At 47.5% G+C, this 25,103-nt stretch overlaps 1 protein-coding gene across 4 annotated transcripts in view; it reads right to left on the minus strand.

Moving 5' to 3' along the window:
- The window catches only part of GABBR2 (gamma-aminobutyric acid type B receptor subunit 2), a 353,312-nt gene that overhangs the window by 156,222 nt on the left and 171,987 nt on the right, over positions 1 to 25,103 (minus strand). For all 4 annotated transcript variants that reach the window (XM_074361881.1, XM_074361882.1, XM_010952930.3 and 1 more), the window contains one exon: positions 7,894 to 7,995. In XM_074361881.1, coding sequence (XP_074217982.1) covers positions 7,894 to 7,995 — 102 coding nt within the window. The remainder of the gene's footprint in view (positions 1 to 7,893; positions 7,996 to 25,103) is intronic.

The following is a 25,103-nucleotide window of genomic DNA, read 5'->3' on the forward strand; positions in this document are numbered from 1 at the left end:
TTCACACCCTCAATAGGCCACACCCACAAGGGAGGGGCAAACAAGGGAAGGGAACAGCCGTGGGGTGCTTAGCCCAGGGAGGGGTGCTCAGGCCAAACCGTGGGTGGATTTCCTTTCCCCTTTCTGAGCCCCTCTCACGTTATCTAGAACCCCTTTGTCTGTGGGACCCTTAAAGGGAGCTAAAAGCACACACACATAAAAATGACACTTAAGAAGGATGACTCATTTCAAAGCACTGGTGTGTAACCCCCATTTTGCAGGGGATCCTAGCAAAATCAAAATAAATGACAGTTCCCGAGATCTTCCCAGCCATGGTCCTAGGAGGTAGGTGCTATTACTATGCCCACTCTGGATAGTTTCACGAGCAAACTGAGGCCCAAAGACTTTAGCAACTTTCGTAGGCCCAGCAGACACTGTGGGTCCTGCGTATCCCCTCCTCAGGGCTGGTGCACCCTTCCCAGCTGCAGTGGGGGTGGGCTACTTACAGCTCACCCCCTTCTCTGGAGTACTTCCCTAAGCCAAGGGGAGTTTCCTGGCCCAAGGAGGTCATGCTGTGTCCCACACCCCACAGCAGCCAGTGACTGATTCACACAGGTAGAAAACTCCAGCCCCCTTGCTGAAAGGTGGGACCAGCTTACAGTGCAGGCCATGCTCCAGAGGCCTGGTGGGGCCAGGTCAAACCAGTCTCCAGCCAAGAGGTGTTCTAGCCTAGCTCCCCTCCGCCTTATCCTGCTTCTCTCCCCTTCTCGTGCGCACTTGCTGTAAATCACTTTTACAAGAATCCCAGGCTCTGTTTCTAGGCAGTTCAACCTAAGACACCAGGTCACAAGGATAAGAAGTGGCACTGGCCTCAACCTAAGGTGGGTCTGGCCCCAGAGCCTAAGCACTTGACCACTCACCCCCATATATCACCTCCTAGGCTAAGAAGGCCAGCCCCACGGGGCCTGAGCTGCTGGGGCTCAGCGCTCAGTCTGCAGCAACAACTCATGGAGAAAAGTCTTACAGATTCTGAAGTGGAAGGACAAGAGCAGCAAGTGTAGTCCTGAGACATTAAAATAGCTAGCGTGCATTTAAAAGAGCAGAAAAGCAGAAAGCTACCCATCCTGCCTTCCCTGTGACAGGAGTGTGGAGTCCTGCGAGAAGGTCAAGGTTGACCCTGACATTGACCTCTAGGTTATCCGGCATCTCCTGCCACCTGTGCATCTGTCTCGGCCCGCGTTTCATAGCTTCCTGGTTTCCCACAGACTCACTACCCCACTACCCCACTGGGCTGCTGAAAAATCAAATGAGACCATGTTTGATGTTGTAGAAAGGGGTGAGATGCTACGAGTCCTAAGGTGGCCGAGCTATTAGAGGCCAGCCATGATGCAGGCTGGGAGGTGGCCTGACCGGGGGCAGGGGGCACTGGTGAAGAGGTCAACAGCCCAGGCCTGTTCCTGCTCCCCAACTCTGGTTGTGAGATCTGGGGTAAGCCTGAGACAGTTAACCTATATGTTCTTCCAAAGTCCATTTTGGCTCGGACAGACTGATTCCACACCCAAAATAAGTATTCTCTTTTATTTAGCTAAAATTAGTCTTTCTTAGACTCCCCCTCCCCCCCGCAGAAGTGTCCCTAAAGGCAGAGAAGGAGGAGACATACACTCTTAAGGACAGGAGTGAAAGAGGGAATAGCCCATAGCAGCCCACTGGCAAAGCATGGCATTTCTTTAAAGTTTATTATTTTATCCCGAAAATTCACATATACTGAGCATGCCAATAACATATCTATGTTTATCTTAAGATAAAAATAATGCTTTTTCTTCCCACATCTTTGCACAAAACTAGCCTGCTGAGATGAGGCACCACATTTACTCTATAGCTTTGTGTCCCTTCAGGGTGCTTGTATATATGAACCTCAGGTTCAGGCAGGGCTTGTGGCCAGTGGGGTGAGGGGAAACTCCCACTAGGATTCTGCCATGGAGCAAAGTGGGAACAGTCCCCCTCAAGGCCTATCCTTCTGGTCTTCCTGTGATAGACGGAATCATGGCCCACCAAAGATGTCCATGTCCTAATCCCCAGAACCTGTGAATAAGCCACGTGACACGGCGAGGGGGAACTAACATTGCAGGTAGAATTAAGGTTTAAATATAATCAGTCAACTGTTTTATAAAACGGGGAGAGTCTGAATCCTGAATGATGGGTTGGAGGCTCCAGGGAAGGCCGATAAAGAAACTGAAGTGAACAGAGGGGCATGTCTGGAGCCTGGCGCCCTCCCCCGCAGAGCCCAGCTCCTCAGTACGGGCACCAAAGGAACACCCAGGGCAGTCTCTGGCCAGTGCAGGGGGTGGCCTCCTAGCCCAGCCTGGCGACAGTTAACTTTCAAGGCGCCTGTTTGAAACAGCCTGGAATGAGCTTAAAGGCCTGGGGTCTTCGTGACACAGACATGGTTTTATTTCCCAACTTTCTTTTAGATGAACTTTGATACATATCTGCTAAATCAGCCTGATTAATTCCATTATTCAGTTCCTCTATGTTCTTGCTTATTTTTGCCTGGCTGATCCGTCCAAGACTGAGAGAGATGTTGTGGCTCCCAATACTATTGTGTTTCTGTCAATTCTCCTTTGTATTCTAACAGGCTTTTCTTTATATATTTCAGTGAGATGTAATTTAGAACAATAATGGCCCATGAGTGTGCTACTCTCAGGGTGAATCGTACTCTTATCTATAGAAAACGACTCTCCTTAATCCTGTTTAACGCCTGTACCTTGAATTCTCTTTGCTCCAGTGTGAACACTGGATTCTTGCTTCAGTTTGGTTTGCCTGATACACCTTTGCCCAGCCGTGGACCTTTCTGTGTCACTTGGTCTGTTGTAAATAGAACTATAGTTAGTTGTTCAAAACACAATTTGAAAGTCTTTGCCCCTTAATAGGGAGTTTGACCTATTTGAATTTATGATCAGAATGAACATATTTGGTCTGCAGTTACAGTTTATGCCTTCTGGTTTTCACGTTGGCTTTCTGCTTTTCGGGTATGTGGACTAGATTTTCTTTGCTTTTACCTTTCGTGTTTCAGGAGCTTCAGGCTCTGCATTACAGTATATTTACCATTAAGTTATTCAAAGCCTTCTTAAACTTATATTTTTCTAATTATGAAACTCATCAGCAAAACAGTCTCTTTTGAGTCTCTCTTCTACTTAAGAACCAGGAGTTAAGCATCCAATATCTTTTTACTCACTTCTTTGGCTCTGTTAATGGAATTTGGGTTTTTATATCTCAATTACTGTTATTACAGTATCTATTTGTATTATGTATATATGCATGTTTGCTTTCCAAATGAATTTCTGCATCTGCATATTCTTTTATAACAACTTTTCATAACAACTACTTAGCTCTCTTTCCACTTGTTTCGGTGGTCCCTGCTCAGCCGTTTCTGTCACGACCTCAGCTATAGTTTGTTGTCATTCCCGGAGGGCTGACGTAGGACTTCAAGGATTAACTTCAAGAAGGACAGCTGGCTAGTACATCATGTGAGCCTCACACATTGGAGAAAGTCTCCCAGTTGCTCCATTGCTTCTAGGCTCGAATGTTGCAGGGAGTTCAGGTAGCCTGATTTTACACCTTTGTGGGAAATCTGTTTTTCCTCGTCTAGGTACTTGTAGAATCCCCCCTTATGTTTGTATTGCAAGACCTTTGCAAAAACGTGTCTGGGGATGATTCTCTTTTCACCCATTCTGCTACAGGGAGGAAAGGCCAGCTCGTCTGCACATAGAGTTGGCACAATTTCCTTATGAAACTGTTGATTTTGTAGTTCCAAAATGGTTGCATACTGGCAATTTTGTATGGTCCAATCTAGTAGATCTCTCTTGAGCCCACTTAAGTTTGTCTCCTATTTAAAAAAAATAAACTTCTTATTTGAGAAGTGTTAGATTTATGGTAAAATCACAAAGAGAGTATAGAGAGTTGCCATGTGTCCCCCACCCAGTTTCCCCTATTATTAACATTTTATGTTACTATGGTACATTTGTTACAATTAATGAATCAATATCAATTCATTATTAACTAAAGCTCATACTTTATTCAGATTTTCTCAGTTTTTCTCTAGTGTCTTTTTTGTATTCCCAGATCCCTTCCAGGATACCACATTCTATTTCATCGTCAGGTCTCTGTAGGCTCCTTTTGGCTTAGACGTTCTTTAGTTTTGAAGACCCAGGCAGTTTTGAGGAGTATTGGTTGGGTATTTTGCAGGATGTCCTCCAACTAGAATTCACCTGATGTTCTTCTCCTGGTTAGACTGGGGTTATGGGTTTTGGGGAGAAAGATCACCAACCACATCACATCAAGGGGACATACTATCAACATGACTTATCACTGTTAATGCTGACCTTGGCCACCGGGCTGCGGTAGTGTTTGTCCAATTCTTCCAATATAAAGATGCTCTTTTTTCCTCCTTTTCATCCTCAAGTCGTTTAACAAGTGGGTCATTCTGCTCTACCTCTTTGGGTCTGAAATACCTACGTAAATTATTTGGAATTCTTTGGCACAGAGGATTTGTCTATTCTCTCCCATTTACTTTTTCAATCAGTATCAACTCGTGAATATTTATTTTATACTTTGGATTATAATCCAATACTACTTTCATTTCATTGCTCAAATGTCCCAGCCTTGGCTATTGGGAGCTCTTTCAGTTGGCTGCTGTATTCTTCTGACACACCCCCATCACTGTGCGTCGTTGTTTTGAGCACATCCTTAACTTTCTGGCATGACAAGATGCTCCAGGGTCATCTTGTATATTCCTGTCCTAGTCCGAGAATCAGTCATCCCTCGGAGGAGCCCTGGTTCCTGTTCGTGGAGGTATTAGAAACCAAGATCTGGGTAGTAGGTGTGCTTGCCGATACTGGGGTGCCTATTTTGTTTTATATTTTGGTTCTGTTTCATTTGTCCTGGTTCTCCCATGGGATCTCCCTTCTCCACTATCCATAACTTATCTTTCCTCTCATCAGATTGATCTCTTTGACCACTTCCTCAGAATTCTGGAAAAGTATTTCCAGTTTGTCCTCCATATGACTGATTTTTATTTTCCTTGGCATTAACTCTGCTTTCTACTACCTCCAATGCAGATTTAAATTATGCTATTTGCTAATTAGTTTTCTTCCTTGTTCTCTGTACCTCCTTCTCTATCTTATCCCATGGGAAACCAGAGATTTGCTTTTTCTTTGAGCTTTGCAGAAGTTACTTTTCTTTGTTCCTGAGTATTTTATCCTTGTGTCCTCTCTTGGTTTTGCCTGTCCAGACTTGGTATTTTATTTGCACACACTCAGCAAATTTGTTGAGCAAATTAGTTTTGGTTCCAGGTGATGGGGGATAAAACAGTGACCAAGACAGACAGAAACTGTTGCCTCCTAGAGCTTACTTCCTAGTGGGAGGAGACAGATAACAATACCACCAGATAAAATGAATAGGACGCCAGACATTGTTGTGGGTTGAACTGTGTCTCCCAAAGATATATTGAAATCCTAACCCCCAATACCTCAGAATGTGACCTCATTTGAAAACAGGGTTGTTGCAGATGGAATTAGTTAAGATGATGTCATACTGGAGTAGGGTAGGCTCCTAATCCCACGTGACTAGTGTCCTAATAGGAAGACAACGTGAAGAGAAAGGGAGGAGATGCCAGGTGAGGCAGAGACTGGAGTTACACAGCTGCAAGTCAAGGAATGCCAAGGACACCCAGTGACACCGGAAGCTAAGAGCAAGGTAGAAGAGCCCCCAAACCTTCTAGAGAGCATGGCCTTGCTGACACCCTGACCTTGGACTTCTAGCCTCCAGAATGTAAGAGAATAAACTTCTGTTGTTTTAATCCACCTAGTTTGTGGTATTTTGTTATGGCAGCCCCTGGAAACTGACACAGATGCCCATCGGTGAAAAGGAGAAAATCAGCAGAAAGGGGGAGTGGGAGCATGAGGGGTAGGGATTTTAATTTTAAATAAAGCACTCAGGGAAGGCCTCTGGGAAAAGGGGACAACTGAGAAATGACTAGAAGAAGGTGCAAGAAGGGGCTATGCGGGTTCTGGAGGAAGAACACTCCATGCAGAGGGGATCCTTTGCCAACAGACTGAGCGTGCTGTCCTTGGCTCTGCTCTCCCGAACTTATGTGATGCTGGAATCCTTTCTCAGAACCGCAGCTGTGCAGGGTGGTGGAGAAGCTGGACCACGGTGTTGCCCAGATCCAGGTTTGAATTCCAATCTACTGCTTTCTAGCTGGGTGACTTGGGTTGAGTTCCTTAACCTCTTCGAGCCTCAAGTTCTCTATGCATGAAATAGGAATACAAAGATTCCCTCTGCCCCAGGGTTTGGAGAGGACAGAATGCGCAAGTGCAGGTCAAGGGCTGTGCATGGGGCCTGGCCCTTGCTCAGTGCACTGGAAAGGCCAGCTGCTGTTTTTAGCATCGTTACTATCACTCCTGCTTCTGTTGGAGTCGGATGGTTGATGGGAATTCCATTCCCAATTTCTTGTAGACTTTCAACTAATGCTTCTGCTCCATACAAAAGGCTCTTTAAATTTTAAAGCCCACAGAACTCCGCTGGACCTCTGAGATGCAGGAAGCTATTTCAAGTGCCCACCCTGGGGAGACACTGCGGGTGGCAGGAGAATGTCAGCGCAGCATCAGGCCCCCACCCCCACCCCCACCCACGGCTCCCAGGGCTGAAATGTCACATGCAGATGTGGTGTCTGCTCCTGAGAAGGTGACAAACACCTGGTGCCCTGGTCCCTTACTCCCCATTTTTGGGCCTTAGTCTCCCCATTTGTGAACTGAGGGCTTTGTAAGCTCTAAACTTTCACCTGCTCTGACTGACTGGTATACCCCGGGGCCAGCCCAAGAGAGAAGGGCCATGTCAGCAGTTGGCATCTAGGGTCTCAGACAACTTTCAATGTAGACGTGAGGAGTGGAAGAGTAAGGTGACGACTCTGTCTGTACCTGCTTACCGCTTCCCAGAAGCTCCTCGCTGCCCTCAGGATAAAAGACCCAACTTTTTATCTCGGCATTCAAGGCTTGTGGAAACTGGCTCCAAACTCTGTTTCCAGCCTCAGCATCTTTCCCGTAGCTCCACCCCTGAGACTCCCACCTCCTGGAATTCCTGCTGGTCCCAAGTGCACAGTAAGCATGGCTGCCCTGCCTTCTGATCTTCACCCTTCCCTCCCTGCTGGGCTCCTGCAGGTCCCCATCTGGTCATCCTCCATGGCTGTCCCTTCTCTGGAGCCTCGTCTGAACCCTCTCCCTGGGGAGGACGAGTCACTTCTCCCTTTGTTCCCCAGTCCCTCTGTTCCTGATTCCCCTGAGACGTATCTGCCTTCCTCACCAGCTCTGAGCGACCTGACAACACAGGCAAGTCTGATGGTGTCTGTGAGCCCAGGAAAGGGTCCAGCACAAACACAGTGATTGAGAGGGTTTGTGGAATGAACAGATGACAGGGACTAGTTACACCTGGGCAAACTTCTGGTTGACCTTTCTGTTCCTGGAGTGTCACTAGAGGGGGTCAGGAGACTGAGCTTTCAGTCCCAACAACAGTTCTTCCTTGCTGTGGCTTTGGGAAAGACAGTTCCTCTCTCCGAGCCTCTTCCCAACAGACTTGGTAATAATCATGCCCTGCTTGCCCCTCCAGCTGGGTAAAGAGACACAGGATCACTGAGCAAGGTCCACGTGGCTGTGCACCTGGCAATCAGACCTCTGGCCAGTGAGGGACAGCAAGCAAGGGGACAGGAAGGGAAGCCAGCTCCTGAGATCTTCTCCCCATGTCTCAGATGCCAGGGATGAAATGAAATGGCCTGAACTTGAGGCTCCTTCAAAGTCAGGGGATCTGGGGAACCCCAGGAGCATGCTGCCCATCTGTCTCCCAGGCTATGGCGGCACCTACCTTAAGCTTCTTGACACTGGTGCAAGGATCATTGGAGAAGCTCTCGGTGTCTGAAATTTCAATGTCCTCACCGTACAAAACCCCGGTCAGGTCGTTCCTCACCTGTCAGCAAAGAGAAAGCAGAGGGTGGGTGTGCTGGCAGCCACAGGAAGGGCCAGTTCAGACGGCTCACTCCTCCTGGGAAATGGCTCAAATGGGCGAAGCAATTTTCTCCAGCAATGTGCAAAAGGGGTAGGTTTTATCTTCATTATAAACTAAAGCACCCTCTGGGGCCTTGGAGATCCCCCAGCACCAACCCACAGTTGACACATAGGCATAAAGAGGCCAGACAGGGAAGGGGCTTAACTAAAATTGCCCAGGAATTTCCTGGAAGAATTATGATGAACATCCAAGTCTTTGGATTTTCATGCTGGTGTTTCATACTGTCTCCAAATCAGATTAGTCAAATACATCTCTGTTTATATTTTGCATTATTTACTTGCAATACTACTTCATTTCTAGGGTGAAGAAATAGCTGAGATATTCAGAATAGAGGAAAGAGTAAGGGGGTACAGAAGCAGCCTGTGATGTTAGACACAACTACGTGTCTGCTGGCATGCAGAATCACTAACATCTATGTGCTTGGAAAACAGAGCTGCAAACTTCCATGCTCACAGGGACTCGCCAGTGTGTGAAGCAGCCTGTGGCCTGTGTAGAAAGACACTAGGGGGTGATGGGGGCTGTGGCAAACTGGTGGTCATGCGCCTCACCTAAAGATGGCACTTGCTGCTCGGCTCCAAACATACTATGCCAGAATGTTGGTCTAGAGTTACCAGGCTTTCTGATTTGAGAGGAGAAATCAGAAATCTAGATTTTTAAAATATAAGATCCCCTACATTTTAAAATGTTAATATGATTTTCAATTAAAAACACACACAACACACAAAGTAAGGACCAAACCAAATAAATCTGAAGTCTGTATCTGGCCTGTGTCCATGGTTGTGTACCCTGTGACATAAACCAATGGAAACTGGACTCTGTGTTTTAGTAGAAAAAACCAGGTGGGAATTTTGGGACCCAGGTTTCAGGTCCTGCTGTTTCTGACTTGCTTGTGACCTCGGCCTCTCTGTGTGACCCTTTTCTTCCTAGGGCTTCAGTTTCTTCCTCTTTAAGAGCAGATGATCTTACTTCTTGTTCATACCCATTAAGAAATGGCTATTATCAACTCCCCCCCAAAACAGTAAGTGTTAATAAGGATGTGAAGAAATTGGAACCTTTGTGCACTGTTAAAATTAACTGTAGAATTATCATATGATCCAGCAATTCCATTTCTGGGTATATATCCAAAACAATTGAAAGCAGGGACTTGAAGAAATACTTGTACACTCATGTTCATAGCAGCATTATTCACAATAGCCAAAAGCACCCCAAATATTCATCAACAGATGAATGGATGAACAAATTGTGCTTTATACATATGATGGAGTAATATTCAGACTTAAAAAGGAATAAAACTTTGACACATGCTACAAGACAGATGAACCTTGAACACATTATGCTAAGTGAAATAAGCCAGATACAAAAGGATAAATATTGTAGGATTCCACTTAGACGAGGACCTACAGTAGTCAAATTCATAGAGACAGAAAGGAGAACAGGGCTTCTAGGGGCTGGGAGGAGGGAGTGAGGAGTTATTGTTTATTGGATACGGAGTTCTGTTGGGATGATGGAAAGTTCTGGAGATGGCTGGTGGTGCTGGCTGCACAACAATATGAAAGTACTTAATGCCTCTGCCCTGCAAATTTAAAAGTGGTAAAAATGGTAAATTTGATGTTTTGTATATTTTACCACAATAAAAGAAACACTTCTTGTTTCAACAATCGGTAGATCCTTCCAATGTACATATCAAAATGTTTTGAATAATTAGGCCCTAATGTTGCAGGATGGTCACTGGGAAGCCACCACCGTGGAAGCGGAACAAACTGGATTTCAAGGGGAACTGCTGTATTCCATTCCTTTAAAAGAAATATGATGCAAATAGAGCAAAATGTGAACACATTAATTCTGGGTAGCAAGTCCATGGGTGCTTGGTATTCTGTGGTTTCCTGATCGCTCGAAGTACTTTGTAATAAATGTTTTGTAAAAAGAATGAAACTGCCACAGTCAGGGTGAAACTTGTCCATCCTTAGTTCCTACATCTATTTTGACGGAAGACTGGGAACTAGCTGATGGAAAAAAAAGTTGACTTTGCCATTACAGTTTATTTCTGCTGCCTCAAATCCTTTCTGGATGCAGGTGGGGTTCCATTATTAGTTCTGTGTGTCACAGTGGTGCCGTGGAGAAACAACAATTATTAAACACAGAAAATGTGCAAACTCGCCCCTGCTGGAAGGCAAGGCAGCCAGCGCACACATGACCAGCCATGCCCAGTCAAGCCTCGGCTCTTCACTTGCACACCACCCAAACATAGGGAAACTACCTGAGCTCTTTTGAGTCTCAGTCTTTTCACCTGCAAAATGGGGGCAATAAGTGTAAGCATGTAACTTACAGAGTTGTTACAGGGCCCAGCAAGGACACTGAGGATGTGGAATGGCTTCGTAAACTCTAAAGTTATTTGAGCTGGTTAAAAGCTGGAATGATCATTTCCATGCATAAGACATGGCATCAAGGTGATCAGTGGCTAGGCTCTATCTGAGTAAGTGTGTGTGAGAGAGCTATATATAATTACGGCAGGAAAAAATATTTTATAGGTGGTCAGGACTCAAAACAAACAAAACTGAAATACCCTAGAGGTCATCTCATTCTGCCCCTAATTTCACAAATGAGGAAACTGGGGTGTGACTCCCAGTCCAGTGCTTTCCGCATTCTCCCAGGCTCTTCTGGACTCTGCCAGATGTGGACGGTTCCTGAAGCTTATGAGCCAGAACAGGTCAGAACAGATGGTTGGTGCAATCAGCCACTCACTGCCCATAATTTCAGCACCAAGAAGTCTGTCCGCTCGAGTATTTATTCTAATGGATTTTTTTTTCTGGGAAGTGGGGAAGCAAATAGAAGAAACTAGTAATAAATGGTATTTTAAAATAACCAAAACAAGGAAAAGAAGTAATGATCTATCTCACAAGGAAAAAAAATCCATACTCTTACATGTGGATAGAAGGATCATTCAGTGCACTGATTAAAGATTACTAAATAAATTAGAAAAAAGACCTATTTTTTTTTCCTTCTGAAGCAGCAGGTATCTCTTGTTTAATGGGGCCAATGTCTTTTAGCAGCTTGCTATAAACTGCATTTCTGCAAAGTGAATCCTATTTTTTTTTATTCACCTCCATTATAAAAGCAGAAATATCTTCTTCCTGGAAAGGAGTAATCCTTAATTCCCCAGATAATAAAATACATTCACACATACACACACACTCAAGGATAGCCAGGGTCCCACTGGGGGGCCTAATCTACATATTGGGCCCAGGGAGGCAGCCATCAGGAGTCTGATCTGCTGAAAGGCCCTGGCCATCCTGGAAGGGAGGGGGAAAGATGGTTTCTGATGGGCAGGGAGGGAACAGAGAAGAAGGCTGCCCATCACCTGGAAGGGAGGGCCAGGGCTGCCAGTGGAGTGAGGAAGGCCACAAGTGGGGTTCCTAGTGTTGTTAGAAGGGGGATTAGGAAGGGCTGAGTCCTTAAAGGCCTGGATCTCCAGGCCAGCCCACAGGGCTGAGATAGCCTAAGGGAAGAACTCTCCTTGCTTCTGGAGCAGTGAATCCGGGCCCTGGCCACAAGAGCAAATCTGAAAGAAGCCCAAGTCACTCGGTACCAGAGAGAGCAGGTTGGGTCAGAGCTCCAGGAATAAATAATGAGGGATAGGCTTGGAGGCAATAGCTGTTGACTTTCTCCTCCAAGAACTGGAATGGGCTGTGGATGTGAAGTCATACAAGAAGGCATGTCCCTAAAGCAGTGGCAGTGGTTCTCATGGTGTGGCCCCTGGATCAGTAACACCAGCATCATTTGAGGGAACGTGTTAGAAATGCAGATTCTCAGGCGCACCTCAGACCTACTGGGTCAGACACTTAGGGGTGGGTCCAGCAATCTGTGTTTTAACCAGCCCTCCAGGTGATTCTGATGCATGCTCAAGTTTGAGAACCACCGCCCTGAAGGAGGCAGGACAAGTTTTAAGCAAACCGTTGATAGTGGTATGAAAAAATGCCTCCCATGGCTTGGATATTTTCCCCTTGAGCAAGAGCCCAGAATGTGCTGATGTGAGTAAGGCAATTGCCAAAAGTGTGAGTAGGACTGGGAACCGCATTTTAAAAGATATCACATCTAGAACGATGGAGAGGACAATCGCCCTCTGGCCTGTCCACCCCAGGCCACACCTGGAGTGCTGGACTCAGTTCTGGTTGCATTTATCAGGGATTGTGACAAAGTGGCTCAGACTCAGAGGAGAGAGGTGTGGCTATGACAGGGACCAAGAGCCCTTTGGGTGACCATGGATATGGAGGTAGGGGGTGGAAGGGTGGGGGTGTAAAAGCCATAAGAGGCGACACCAATGACTCCTCAGGGCTCCCGTGTAGCCTTGGGAATCAAACATCCAAATCTAAGAATTTTAACATACAAATCCAGACTTCAAGCTCTAGGGAAGTTCAACATCTTGAAAGACGTCAAGAGCCAGGCAGAATCAGCGGCTTTGGGGGAAAGCCCAGAGATGGAGGACGATCCTGCTCAGGCTGAGCGGGAGAAAGTGCCGTCAGGTCAGATCAGCTGTCTGAACTGCGGGCCCAGTGGGTCTGCACACAACCTCCCTCCCAGCTGTTTCACAGGACCATGAGTGAAGGGGTGAAGGGGTGACAGGGACTTGTCACTCCAGTGAAGCCATCACAATGGCCTCGCTCCTCTAACTGAGCACACAGCCTCCATCCACATGCTTGGCATCAGGAACTCACAGCTGGTCTTCATCTGTCCTGCAAAATGTAGAGGGAGAAGTGGACAGGCGTGGGGAGGAAAGGGGGATCAGAGGAAGACATGTGAAGCTAGTGGTATTAGGAAAGGAGTGCAGGTGAACAGACCGGGAGAATTTTCTGGCTTAGCATAACTGACTCCACAGGACCCATTTTAAGCATAACGTGGGTCCGCTCTGTTCTATCAGGGAGGCTTGTCACCACCTTTGAGCAGTCTCCAGTGCAATTCCACCTGCAGGCCTCTCCCTGTTCTGAAGCCTGCACCTCTTCACTAACATGTATCAGCTGCCCAGATGATGCTCCTTGTCTCTAGAAATCACCCAGTGATTGGCCATATGAGATAAGTGTATTATGTGCCCCTACCCTGAGTAACTGCCATGTGGGTTAGGCTGTTCTCTCTACCCACACTAACCTTGCTTCAGGGTCCCAGGACCATATCTGTAGGCCCTGTCAGTTTCCTATCCCCCTGCAAGTTTCCGCTGCCCACAGGCCGGGCCAATTAACTCCCTGTTCTAACAGATCCTCCACCTCAGCCCTGGACACCCTTCATCCTCCAGCAAGGCAATGTAAGGAGCCTGAGGTCAGGAGGCCAGGGGTTCAGCCCCCTGCCAACTTGGCATGCAGTTTTCTTAGACCTCAGGCTCTCAATCAGGGCTCTGACTTCATTCCTGGGGTTGGAATTCCATCTCTTGCCCAGTCACTCCCTTGCCTCTGGGCTTGAGTCCCTCTCTGGACAGCTACCGAGTGCCTGGTCATTCCAGAATGGGGCCCTGTTTGTTCTTGCCAGTCTCTCTCACTCTCATTCATTCATTCAATCATGATATTGACATCTCTTCTGTTCCAGGTACCATGCAAAGTAGTACTAGGGCTCTGATGCTGAGCAAAACCATTCATTGTCTTGGATCTCTGTCTAGGGGATAGAGAGACATTAATCAGATAGTTACCCTGGTACCTACCAACACAAGGGCACTCATATTCAGGGGTGTGCTTCTGGGAGAGGCTATCATGGAGAAGTCAGACCCAGGCCAGAAGGAAGGGCAGAGAGAAGGATTTCAGGCTGAAGAGCAGCACATGAAAAGGTTCTATGGTGGGGGGGGGGGGGGCTGGGAGGAAAACCAGAAGAGCGGGGCTGAGCTAAAGCAGAGCATGGGCAGGGGGCTAGGGGAGGCAGAAGATTGCTGGTATGAAATGAGAATGAGAGAGAAGAGGTGGGTGGGGGAAGACCACGAGGGCCTCATAATTGACACAAAAGATTCTGGTCTTGAGCCTAGAACAGTGGGAGCCTAAGGACAGTGTTGAGGGAGGGTGTGCCATGATTAGAACTGTGTTTTAAAACCAAGACTTAGGCTGCTGTGGGACCCATGGAGTCACAGGCATGAAGGAACAGAAAAGCCATTGAGGCAGCTACAGAATCATCCAGCTGGATGAGGAGATGGTGGTACAGGTGACAAGAAGTGATCCATTTGAGGATATATTGGGGCAACTAATAATCTGTTAGTCATCTGTTGCTGTGTAACAAATTATCCCAAAACTTACTAGCTTAAAACAAGAAACATTTATTATCTCACACAGTTTCCATGAGTCAGGGCTATGGAGGTGACTTAGCTGGGTGCTCTGGCCCAGGGTCTTCCAAGAGATTGTTTCAGGATGTTGGCTGGGGCTGCAGTTACCTGGAGCCTTCTGGGCTGCATATTAGAATCACCTAGGAGTCTTTAAAAACTACTGATGCCCTGGCTGCATCCTAAACCAACAAGAACCTCTAGGATAGAGCTCTCCAGGTGATTCCAACATGTAACTAAAATCAAGAACCACAAATGAAGGGGCAAAAGCCACAGAACTGCCAGGCTCACAGCTGGGCTGCCAGCCTGCCTAAAAAGCCCTCCAAGTCACCTACTCCAACCTTCTCCAGGTTCTGGGCACCATCTTCCTACACAGCTGGGACTCCTCTCCTGCCCCATGCAATAGTTATGTCTCTTCTTTATCATCTTTAACCCCAAGATCCTTCTACTCCTGGCTCCCAGCACCACGAGCAGATCCTGACCACATCAGAAGGGACAATGGAGGGAAGGCAAGCAGGGAGAAGGGAATGAGAGGGAGAGAGAAAGTAAGAAAGGGAGAAACAACAGAATATTAGTTAGCTATAAGTTTAAGCTATAAGTTATCATATTCCAACTGCATGTCCCGGGCGGGGAAGGCTCTGATGGAGCGTGTGAAGTGTACCATGGAGGCTGTGGGGAGTATGAGAGACTCCAGGACACTAGGCTTCCGTTGCCAGTAGTTCCCTAGACACCTTCCCTAAGGAGGCCACTGCACCAGCTGAGGAATCATCCAGATCCAGGTAAAGATGGGGAGAACCAGGTCTGCACACACGCACTTTACAACTCTGTGAAAATTCTAACTAGGTTACGAAATGAACTTGAGAGCAAAGCGAGTTCCCAGCTCCCCTATGGAAGCCAAGGTAACCTACTTTGTCATTCAAATACACTCACTATATATAGCCCTAGATTGTGCCAAAATGTCACTTCTCTTACCTGACTAAAGCGTATAATTATAGATTTACTTCTATTCATTCATGAAATGTGTCTTCACTTGATTAAACAGTTCATTCAAGTAAAATCCATTAAAATATGGAACATGTTAAAATGTGGCTCGTTAGAGGCAGAGGGCACTACTGTAGTTAAGATGCTAATTAGGATAAACAGGCATTTAAAACACTCAAATCTTTGAATAATTCAGGTCACTTTTACCGGGGCTGGAGCTCCCCAGGAACCACCATTAATTTAAACCAATTAAAAAATTAGCCTGGAGAAGAGTAGACTAAGGCAGGAAGTCATGGTCGATCTCAAAACCTGAAGGGCTGCGGTATGGAAGGGAGGGCACCTGTTTCTGGGCACCTCTGTGTTCAAGGAGGGACCAACAGGTAGGTGGCTCAAGAAAGCAGATTTTGGCTTACAGCCAAAAAGAACTTTCTAATGATGGAGAAGGTGGCTTTGGTAGGTAACGAGCTCCCTATCATCAGAGGTGTGCAAGTAGAATCTGGCCAGAATGCTGGAGAGTGTTTTTTTTTCTTTCATCGCCAATGTTTGTGGTTCCAGGAAAGTAAGTTTTAAAATCCCACCTGTGCCCATTCCTTGTCTTTTTGAATGTTAACATTACTGAAGCAGCCCTCTGCAGCTCTGAAGTTTTTCAAAGATTTTAGGCATGCACTTAAGAGTCCCATAAAAACTTTTCCATGAGGTTTTATTTCTACCTTTCTGAGGAGTCTCATGAAACAAAGAGCCTGAGGAGCACTCATGACACAAAGAGACCTGGCAGCTACTGGTTCAATTCACATTCCCTTGGTTAAGCCCCAGCTTCCTGTCCCATTCACACACTCACATCACAGGCTGAGGTTTCCTGAAGGGAACACTGGTTTCCCTCTACCGAGTAGCTACTTGCCTGTCCTAAAGAAATATCATTTTCCTCACTTTCCCAGAGTTACCAAGAGCAGGAAACCAAGGTGGGGACCATGAGTAGCTGTGTCATGGGACACAGGGGTCCAGGTGGGGGGCCACCAGCCACATGAGCCTTAGTGGAGGGCTCAGGAGTCCAGCACGGATGACTCAAGGGAACTAGGGCTCTCCGGCTCTCAAACCCCTGTTCTCATCAGCCAGCCTTCCACAGTTTTAGAAATTCCAAAGAATCTTAAGTGTGATGAACAGAATAATTACCAATCCCCCTCCACCACCCGCCGAAGATGTCCCCATCCTCATCCCTGGAATACGTTACCTTACATGGCAAAGGGGACTTTGCACATGGGGTGTAAGTGAAGGATCTTGAGATAAGGAAACCATCTTGGATTATCTAGGAGAGCCCAAGGTGATCACAGGGGTCTTTATAAGGGAAAGAGAAAGGTAGGAAAGTCAGAATCTGAGGAGACATGATGACAGAAACAGGGATTCTTGGGGTGAGGGGGGAGATTCATCTGAAGAAGCCACACTGCTGGCTTTGAAGATGCAGGATGGGGCCAAGCCAAGACAGGCAGGCAGCTTCCAGAAGCTGGAAGAGGCAAGGAAACAGACTCTCCCTTAGAGCCTCCAGAAGGAACCAGTCCTGCTAAACACCTTGATTTTGGCTCAGTGAGACTGATTTTCAACTTCTGAGCTCAGTACCATAAGATAATAAATTTGTGCTATTTTAAGCCACCAAGTTTGTGATGATCTGTTACAACAGAATAGGAAACTCATATAATAAGCTGTGTCCTTGAGATCCCACATATTCTCAAAAACCCTCTCGTACAGGAGGCCTTCCCCCATCCCCAAGCTAGTGGTGACCCCTCCTCTGAACTCCACAGTCCTGTGCTCACAGCCACTCTTTCTGGCTCAACAGAGACTGTCCTGAGAGCCCACACACCCTCCATCTGGGACCCCCAGAGCCCAGCACAGGGCTGCCTAGGGAAGCAGGGCTGGACCCAAGCCCCCTTCTTGAATAATGTGCAAGTCCTTGCTTTGGACCTCCCAGCCAATAGTCTTCTCTTTGCCAGAAGTTCCAAGGAGCTTGCCACTCTGCTCGGTCAGTGAAGTCAGGCCACACCAAGTCATTGGGGAATGAAATTAGCCTTCGGAACCTCATTGCTTTCCTGTGACAGAAGTACCTATGGCTTTAATTGCAGCAGACCTGTGGGACCAAACCAGTATTTACAGAAATACTTGGATATTAATAAAACAGGTATATTTTCCAGTTAAGATGATGAACACAAACCTTTAGGAAATCAATGAGATGCAAATTGTGCCTCTGACACCAAAATAGCAGAGGGATATTAGAGAACTCACACCTGAGAACACTCAAGAATGCAGAACGCAGAGTCCTCCTCTGGTTTTCTGAGCCCCATCCCTGTCACTGGAGGAGTGGCTGAGGGGACAGGAGGGGGCCACGTGGACAGGAAGTCCAGGCCTGTGAGACACCCCACCTGCATATCCCGAGGAGCTGTCATTGAGACTAGCGGAACAGCGTGGCGCCTGGGCGTCAGGGGAAGGGGAAGGGCCAGGACCAGTGAGGGAAGCCACCAGGAAGTAGATTTCAGCTCCCTCAGAGGCAGAACTTTCTAACAGGGGAGCAAGCCAAGGATGGAAGGGCCTCCCCAATCTGGGAATGAGCTCTCTGCCACTGTAGATGTGCAAGCAGAGGTGGGGTTGCTATAGAAGGGATTCAGGCATCAGATGGAGGGGCAGAAGAGACTGATGGATCCCAAGGAAGGTCTTAGATTCTTAAGCCAGTGCCCCAGCTAAGAGGGACAGATGCTGAGGGCAGCCTAGGTAGCACATGTTCACCCTGCAGGAACAGGACAGCTTCAGGAAGCTCCAAAAGCTGGATAAGTAGCTGGATCCAAGTGTTCATCCCTAACTTCATGGCAGAGCTTTAAAGGGCTCCTCTCAGAGACCCTGGGGCATGATGCCCTTTTCATGGGCAGCTTTTTCTCCAGTTCTATATTCCAAAGTGAATTCTCTGTCTTCCACTCTAGTGTTCTGCCTGGATGCCCTACAGCCTAGCATTTGAAGCCCTTCTTTGTCTACCCAGACTCTCTTCTTCATCCAGGACTGCAAATTTGGGGTATAGGCGGGGGGGTGGGAGAAAGTGAAGGCATAGATGCAAATGGCTCCCCAGAGCCTGCCTCCCTTCCTCCCACTCCTCACCTGACGCCCTCAGGGAGCAAGCAGGCTGTAGGTCGCACAGCGCAATCACTATGGAGTGAATTTCATCTTAGGAAGTAGATATCATCATTGTGTCCATTTTATAGAGGAGGGACCTGAAAAGTTAAGTGACTTACCCAAGGCCTTTCAATTAGTAAGCCGGAGGGTGTAGATTTAAACTCATATTTCTCTGCCTCCAGAATCCAGGGGGGTTGGGTGGAGGGAGAAGAGAGGAGGGGGTTCAGAGGCAGCATTGACCTGATCCCCAGGGTGGGTTGCCACAGTGACAGGAAGAAGGGCTCAGTTACTTGAGTGTCTCCCCCAAGACTGGGAGGCCTGGAGGGTTGAGACTGTGTTGGGGCCTCTTCATGTGCCCATGTAGGACACAAACCAAGCAACCAGAACATTTAGGAGAGAGAAGAGGGCAGAACTAAGTACATCCAAGGGACGGGGGATCAAGATCAGAAGGTGATAATGACAAGGAAGTGGGCAGAGGCCTAAGATGTACTTCAGCTCCAGGCCCCAATATCACTGCAAAGGGAGCCTTCTGTCCAGTGGGCAGAGTTGGCACTACCACCCTCAGGCCCACTCCCCACACCTCTAAGAAAGGGGCTGTGCTCAGAACGGGCTGGCTGCTACACCAACACACCAGCCCATGTTGGACGGTGGGGGAAAGTGAGGTCCTGAGATGGGTAGAGACTTGCCCCAAATCACACAGCTGTCTAGGCACAAACCTAGTTTCCTGCTTTCCAGGCCAATGTTGCCCAACGTCATGTCTTTACTAGCAGCAACAGAAGAGCAGCCCTGCAAAAAGCCACCAGCTGCAGCCCTTCGAGGGCCCTTTCTCCAAGCCCTACAAGACAGGAGCTGCCCAGCCCAGTTCCTTGGTGTCCAGTGCCCAGTACAGGGCCTGGCACAGAGCAGCAGCTCAGCAGACACTGCATAGAACTGGCAATCTCCCCGATGTCAACCACCCTTGGGTTCAGAGTTTTTGAGTAGTGGCTCCCAAGCCTGCTGTACACCACATCTCCCTGCGAATTTTGCAGAAACACAGATTCCTGGGCCCCACCCAAGAAAGCTGACTCTGGTATGAGCAGAAGGGGAGGGAGGCCAGGGATCTGTATTTCAGTAGAGCACCTTGGGTCTTGGTTACACAGCCAGACTGGGGACCACTAGCTGAGTGATGCCTTTTTGGCTGCCCTGGTCTGCCTGGCCCTTTAGCCTAAACTCCCTTATTCCCCAAAGCCCTGTGATGGATAATATGGTGTAGATGGGAAACTTCCATTCTCCCAGCTGCCAGGAGTGTTGGCTACTGACAATTCACGCTGTGTGTCCTCCCAGGATTTGCCCTTCACTTAAGGGGGCAGCCTCGTCCAAGGTCACATCCCCTTCCCAGGGCAGCCCAAGTCCAGTTGCTGGCCCAGCCTCTGGACTCAATGTGGGACATCTCTGAAGGGCCACCCCAGCTCCAGAGCTCTCCACAGGCTCGGCTGAGGCCTGTTACAACTTCATTTTGCGTCAACCTCTTCCTCCACCTCACTCCCTCCTGTGGGTATTACTCAATAAACCTCCCACAAGTCTCAGGATCCCTTTCCTGGGGAACCTGACCTAGGCCAGGCCCACCCATGTGTGTGTTGATCAGCCCAAACCAGTGGCTTGCCCCTCGGTCCCTTGACGATGACACCTCCTGTCCTGAGAGCTCACGGACAGCTGCATGCTTCGGGGTTCTTCTCTGTAGGACTTTGTACCAGTTGCATTCTTTTGACTCAAAGACTTTAAACTTATCTAAGTAATTTATAAACTTCACTGAAAGTCTGAAAAAAGGAGAAAAGTGATAGAATTACCCATATTCCTGATACACTACCCAGACTAGTATAATTTCTCAGGCTGATTGCCTTTCCAGCCTGCCCTCTGCTATTCTGTTTCTAGAACTTGACTTTTATGTATGGCATCACTTGAGCTCCCTCATCCTGTGACTTCCAGGTAGGCTAGGCCAATGAGAGGCCCCAGCAGGGATCAGAGGGTGGGAAGAGAAAGAGTTCAGGGTATTTCTCCCTGCCTGCTCCCTGGCTTAGCTACAGCCCTTGCCAAGCAGCCCCTCCTCCCAGCTCCAGTGATGCTGCTCCCTCTGCTTGTCCTCCAGGGCACATGGGTGGTCCTGACTCCCATCGTTGCTAGTCCCTGGTGCTGCATTTGCCCTGGTTGGCTCCCCTGGTCCTGCATTTGCCCTGGTTGGCTCCCCTGGTCCTGTCCAAAGTACTTCCTCACTATTTAAGCCCCATGAAGTCCTTCTGGATTTTCCAACGAGCTGTGCTCACCCCTCTGAATGTCTGCATTCTCTGCTCCTCCCTCCCAGGTCCACACTTCCTTTACCCTGTTCTGGAGGAACTGGGAACTGCCTCAGGTCATCCACACCCCCATACCAGCACACAGCATGTCCTTGGCCCTAGTGAGGTGGCCAAGGGAGAATGCCAAGTCCTCATGGACCAATGGAGAGGAGCTAAGCTGTCAACAGCTCCTCCAAGGTCAGGAAATACAGTCTGCCCGTGCCCTGGCCCAGAGCCCGAGGAGCCAGCCCCAGCCTGGAGAGGTGCTGAGTATGTGCCTGGGAGGGAACCAGCGGGTCAGGTGAGCCGACCACGTCCTGGGGTGGACACTGCATTAAAGTGCTGAGCAGGCCGACAGCCTGGGAGTGGGGCTTGAAGCTGTGCTAAGCTAAGCAGTTTTTATAATGTATCTTCCTAGGAGCAGTACCCAGACTCCAGGGAACAGGCATCCACTCTGTAGAGTGCAAGGTGAATTTTCCAAAGGGGACCAGAATCTGGAGACACAGTGGTTATGGTGACTGTCATGGCTATTAACCTGTCCATCTGCCCCAGGCTAGGGGCTCCTACTATGCCCAAGGCCCTGTCTGAGTCCCTGTCAGACTCAAGCATAATGGTCTGGCTCAATCACCACTGGCTGAATGAACGAATGAGACCAACAGGACACGCCATTCAGCTGCCTGGGGTCAGCATCATTTATGCCTGCTGCTCAGTGTTCTGAGAAGGCTCAGGAAGCATCTGTGCTTCATTTGTGCTGTAGGGTATCAGAGAAGATGAAGGATTCTTAGGAAGAAATGTCAGAATGCTCCAGAAAGGAAGCCAAAGAGCAAAAGTGGAGAAGGCTGCACATCCGTGACAGGTGAGAAAGGTAACAATGACAACTCACGTTTCTGAGTGCCCACCTGTATACACAGTCCCTCACACATGTCATCTCCCGCCTCTTGACCACTGGTGAAACCCAAAGGTACAATCATGACCAGCTTATGAGTAAGTAAAATGAGATTCAGAGATGTTGAGTCAGATGCCTTAGGTCACACAGCTGGGAAGTAATGAGCCTTGGATTCAACTTCAGGTCTGTCTCTTTCCACAGCCCTGCCTGTAAACCATGGTCAGCAAATGTTCTCTAGAAAGGGCCAGATAATACACATTTTAGGCTCTGAGGGCCATACAGTCTCTGTCACCACTACTCAAATCTGCCTTTACATTGCAAACGCAACCACAGACAACATGCAAATGAATGGTCATGGCTGTGTTCCAATAAAACTTTACTGACAAAGCATGGGGCTTGCTTGGGCCCCCTGGCCTACCATGGCAGACCCCGGCTCTGAACCCACAACGGAGAGCCTGTGGCTAGGCAGGCAGTGGCAGAGAGGACAGAGTACCAATTGGAGTCAGGTGGCTGCAGACTGGAATGCTGGCTATGCCCTACTGGCTGGGCTCCTCGGCGAGCAAGGGAACTCTCTGAGCTCTTTTCTCCCCTGTAAAAGGGGCATAACCATAGCTTCTCTTAAGGTTGTCACAAAGGTTAAAATAAGCTGATACATGGCTGAGGTTCAGTCAATGGCAGTGTTTAGTGTTAGAGGTGAAACAGGTTGGGAGAAGGGAAGGAAGAGCCAGTAGTGCCACTGGAACTAAACCCCGATGGGTGAATCTTCTCACAAAGGCTGGTTACTTTGGACTTTCTGCAGAAGAATGTTATTCCACACCCCATGAAACCCCAAAGGGAATTCACAGGCACCCACAGTGGGAGGAATCTTTGCACCGTCCCCGGAAGGAGCAGATGTGTGGCGCTTGGTGACTCCCTGACAAGGGTAGGCAGGCAGCTGTTCCCAGACTTGATATGGCAAATTGTGTGATGTGCTGTCTTCCTGGGGCAGCCAGCCAAGCAGCGATGGGGGCCTCTGGCACCCCCTCCCCCACCACCTTCTGCCCACGTCTGCTGATTCATGCGGGAGGGTCTGGGTGTGCCAGAAGGAAGCCGAAATTGCTCTCGAGTGCAACAACACAAGGCTTCAGAAGGAGAATGGGGACTTGGAGGCAAGAGGACGGATCCTTCTCTGTTTCCACTGGAAGGTCATAACTTTGGCACAGAAAGGAGGATGTGGAGAAACTCCATCAATATTGCTAGAGGCCAGGATATGGCTTATGATGCCAGATGATAAGCCCCTGCAAAGGGACGGCACTCACCACCCCAAGACTGGCAACACCATGTTTGCTGGGAGAATTTATCCATCTGATCAAGAGGATGCTAAACTGAAATTTGAGAGGGAGAGAAAAAGTTTCCAGGAAAAATATAAAACCAGATATGATGAGGGCCAGTATATATAAGGAATTTTAAAAAGGGGGCCACTAAAAAGGAAATGCTCAGGAATTGTCATCTATCTGTAGACCGAAGTACAAAGTATGGGCAAGTTTTAACTATAAAACTTTTGGGAAAGATGGTAAAGCTGAGCACAGATGTCCAACTCCCACCTAAGCTACCTCCTTCTGAAAGTGACAGAAAGGACCAAAAGAGTATAAAAATAGGGGGGATCTGCTTCAGCATTGGAAAATAGGAAAGAGTGCCATCAATATGCCACCAACTTTGAGGAATTTCTACCGGGTGCAGTGCCAGTGGAACCAGATTGAAGGCTGACTCACAGCTCTCCTTCCTGAGAAAGCAGCATGGTGCTGCAAGGAGGGCGGGCGTGCCCACAGGGCCCATCTCACAGCCTTTGATGGCGAATGAGTGAGTGCTGGAGTAGAGGCTGGGCCACAGGAGGGGTGCAGAGCCCACCATGGGGAGTCCACCTCTCACAGTGCAGCCCAACAGCCTTCAGGAGTGCCTGAGCCATTAGATCCAAGGACAAGCAAAGCAGACCCAAGCCTGGTTTTCCGATGATTGGTTTGGATGTCCCCCAGACACAGAAGGTGGGAGAACAAGGAAGAGGCCAGAAGGGACAGGACACATCGGGAGCAGCTGTGCCAACAAAGCAGAGAAGAGACACCCACAGCACAAATGACCCCCAACCCCTTGGGATGGCTGGTAATGTGAACTGTCATCATCCAGTCTTCCAGATTAATATCTGATGTGAAGAATCTCACAGCATCCAGATAAAACAATGAGGGGACTCCAGGAGAAGTGAGCGAATACCAGGTCAGGGAAGACCTAAAATGCACACGGAACCTCTGAAAATCTTCTGAAACATAAAGGAGACAAATGAGGAATACAGAGGAAAAACATCACCTCAAAAAGATTCACTATAGGAACCAGAAGTAAATTGTAGTGTCTGTTTTGTACTTCAAAGAGGCCAAAGAATCCTGGCGCTAAGATGTAAGAAATGGAATTTGCAATAGAAGACACTGAAACAAAAAGAAAGCTGGCAGAGCTAAGAAGATAATGACAGATAAAGAATGGTGTTATAAGAATTTTAAGAAGCATTAGAAGCAGGAAAGAACAGAAATTAATTGTAGAAAACCGATGGATCCTGTCGAGGACAATGGTGAGATGTTTTCTCAGAACATACAGAACAAGGACTAGGGTAAAAATTGCCAGAGAGAAAATAATACTATGGAGAATAAATGACAGAGGCTCACTCACGAATTGCTGGTATTTCTAAAAAAAGATACCAGAACAAAAGAGTCATAATTAAAGATATAACAGAAGACAACTTCTGCAATATGAATACTGGTTCTTCAGATAAAAATGGTAATCATATTTTAGACAAAATAGACAAGCATCTGACATGTGCCATATTTTTTTAAATTCCAAAGATTAAGAAAGAATCCCTCAAGCATCCAGCACAGAGCGGGGAAAAAAGAGACTCATCCACAAAAAAATCAAATCAGATCGCATCAGACTTCACTACAACATTGATGTAATGTCTAGAGAGGTTTCAGGAAGAATATTATGATAACAGAAATCTATACTTCATACGAGAAGCAACAGAAAGAAACTGTGGTCTGTGTAACAGCATGGTAGATAGAAAACCCATATACCCTTCCTGAAAAATATTACTCAAAGATGTATTCATGCCACAGAGAGACAAATCAAGACACAACTCCTGAAAGATATGTCAATACAAATTGAAGCCATATGAATCTGAATCTTAAAATCATAGTTATTGTAATATAAGCTTCAAAATAAAATCAGTATTTCAAATGACAACAGAAAAAGAATATCCACAATGTAAAGAAAAAAGTCAAATAAAAACTGAAATTATAACAATTCAAAATCAGAGGTGATAAGGGATGGGCAGTAAATAAAAGTGCTAATTTCCATAGCTAACAATAGATATTACATTTTAATA

The sequence above is a fragment of the Camelus bactrianus genome, chromosome 4 (assembly GCF_048773025.1).
Source record: "Camelus bactrianus isolate YW-2024 breed Bactrian camel chromosome 4, ASM4877302v1, whole genome shotgun sequence".
Classification (NCBI taxonomy): domain Eukaryota; kingdom Metazoa; phylum Chordata; class Mammalia; order Artiodactyla; family Camelidae; genus Camelus; species Camelus bactrianus.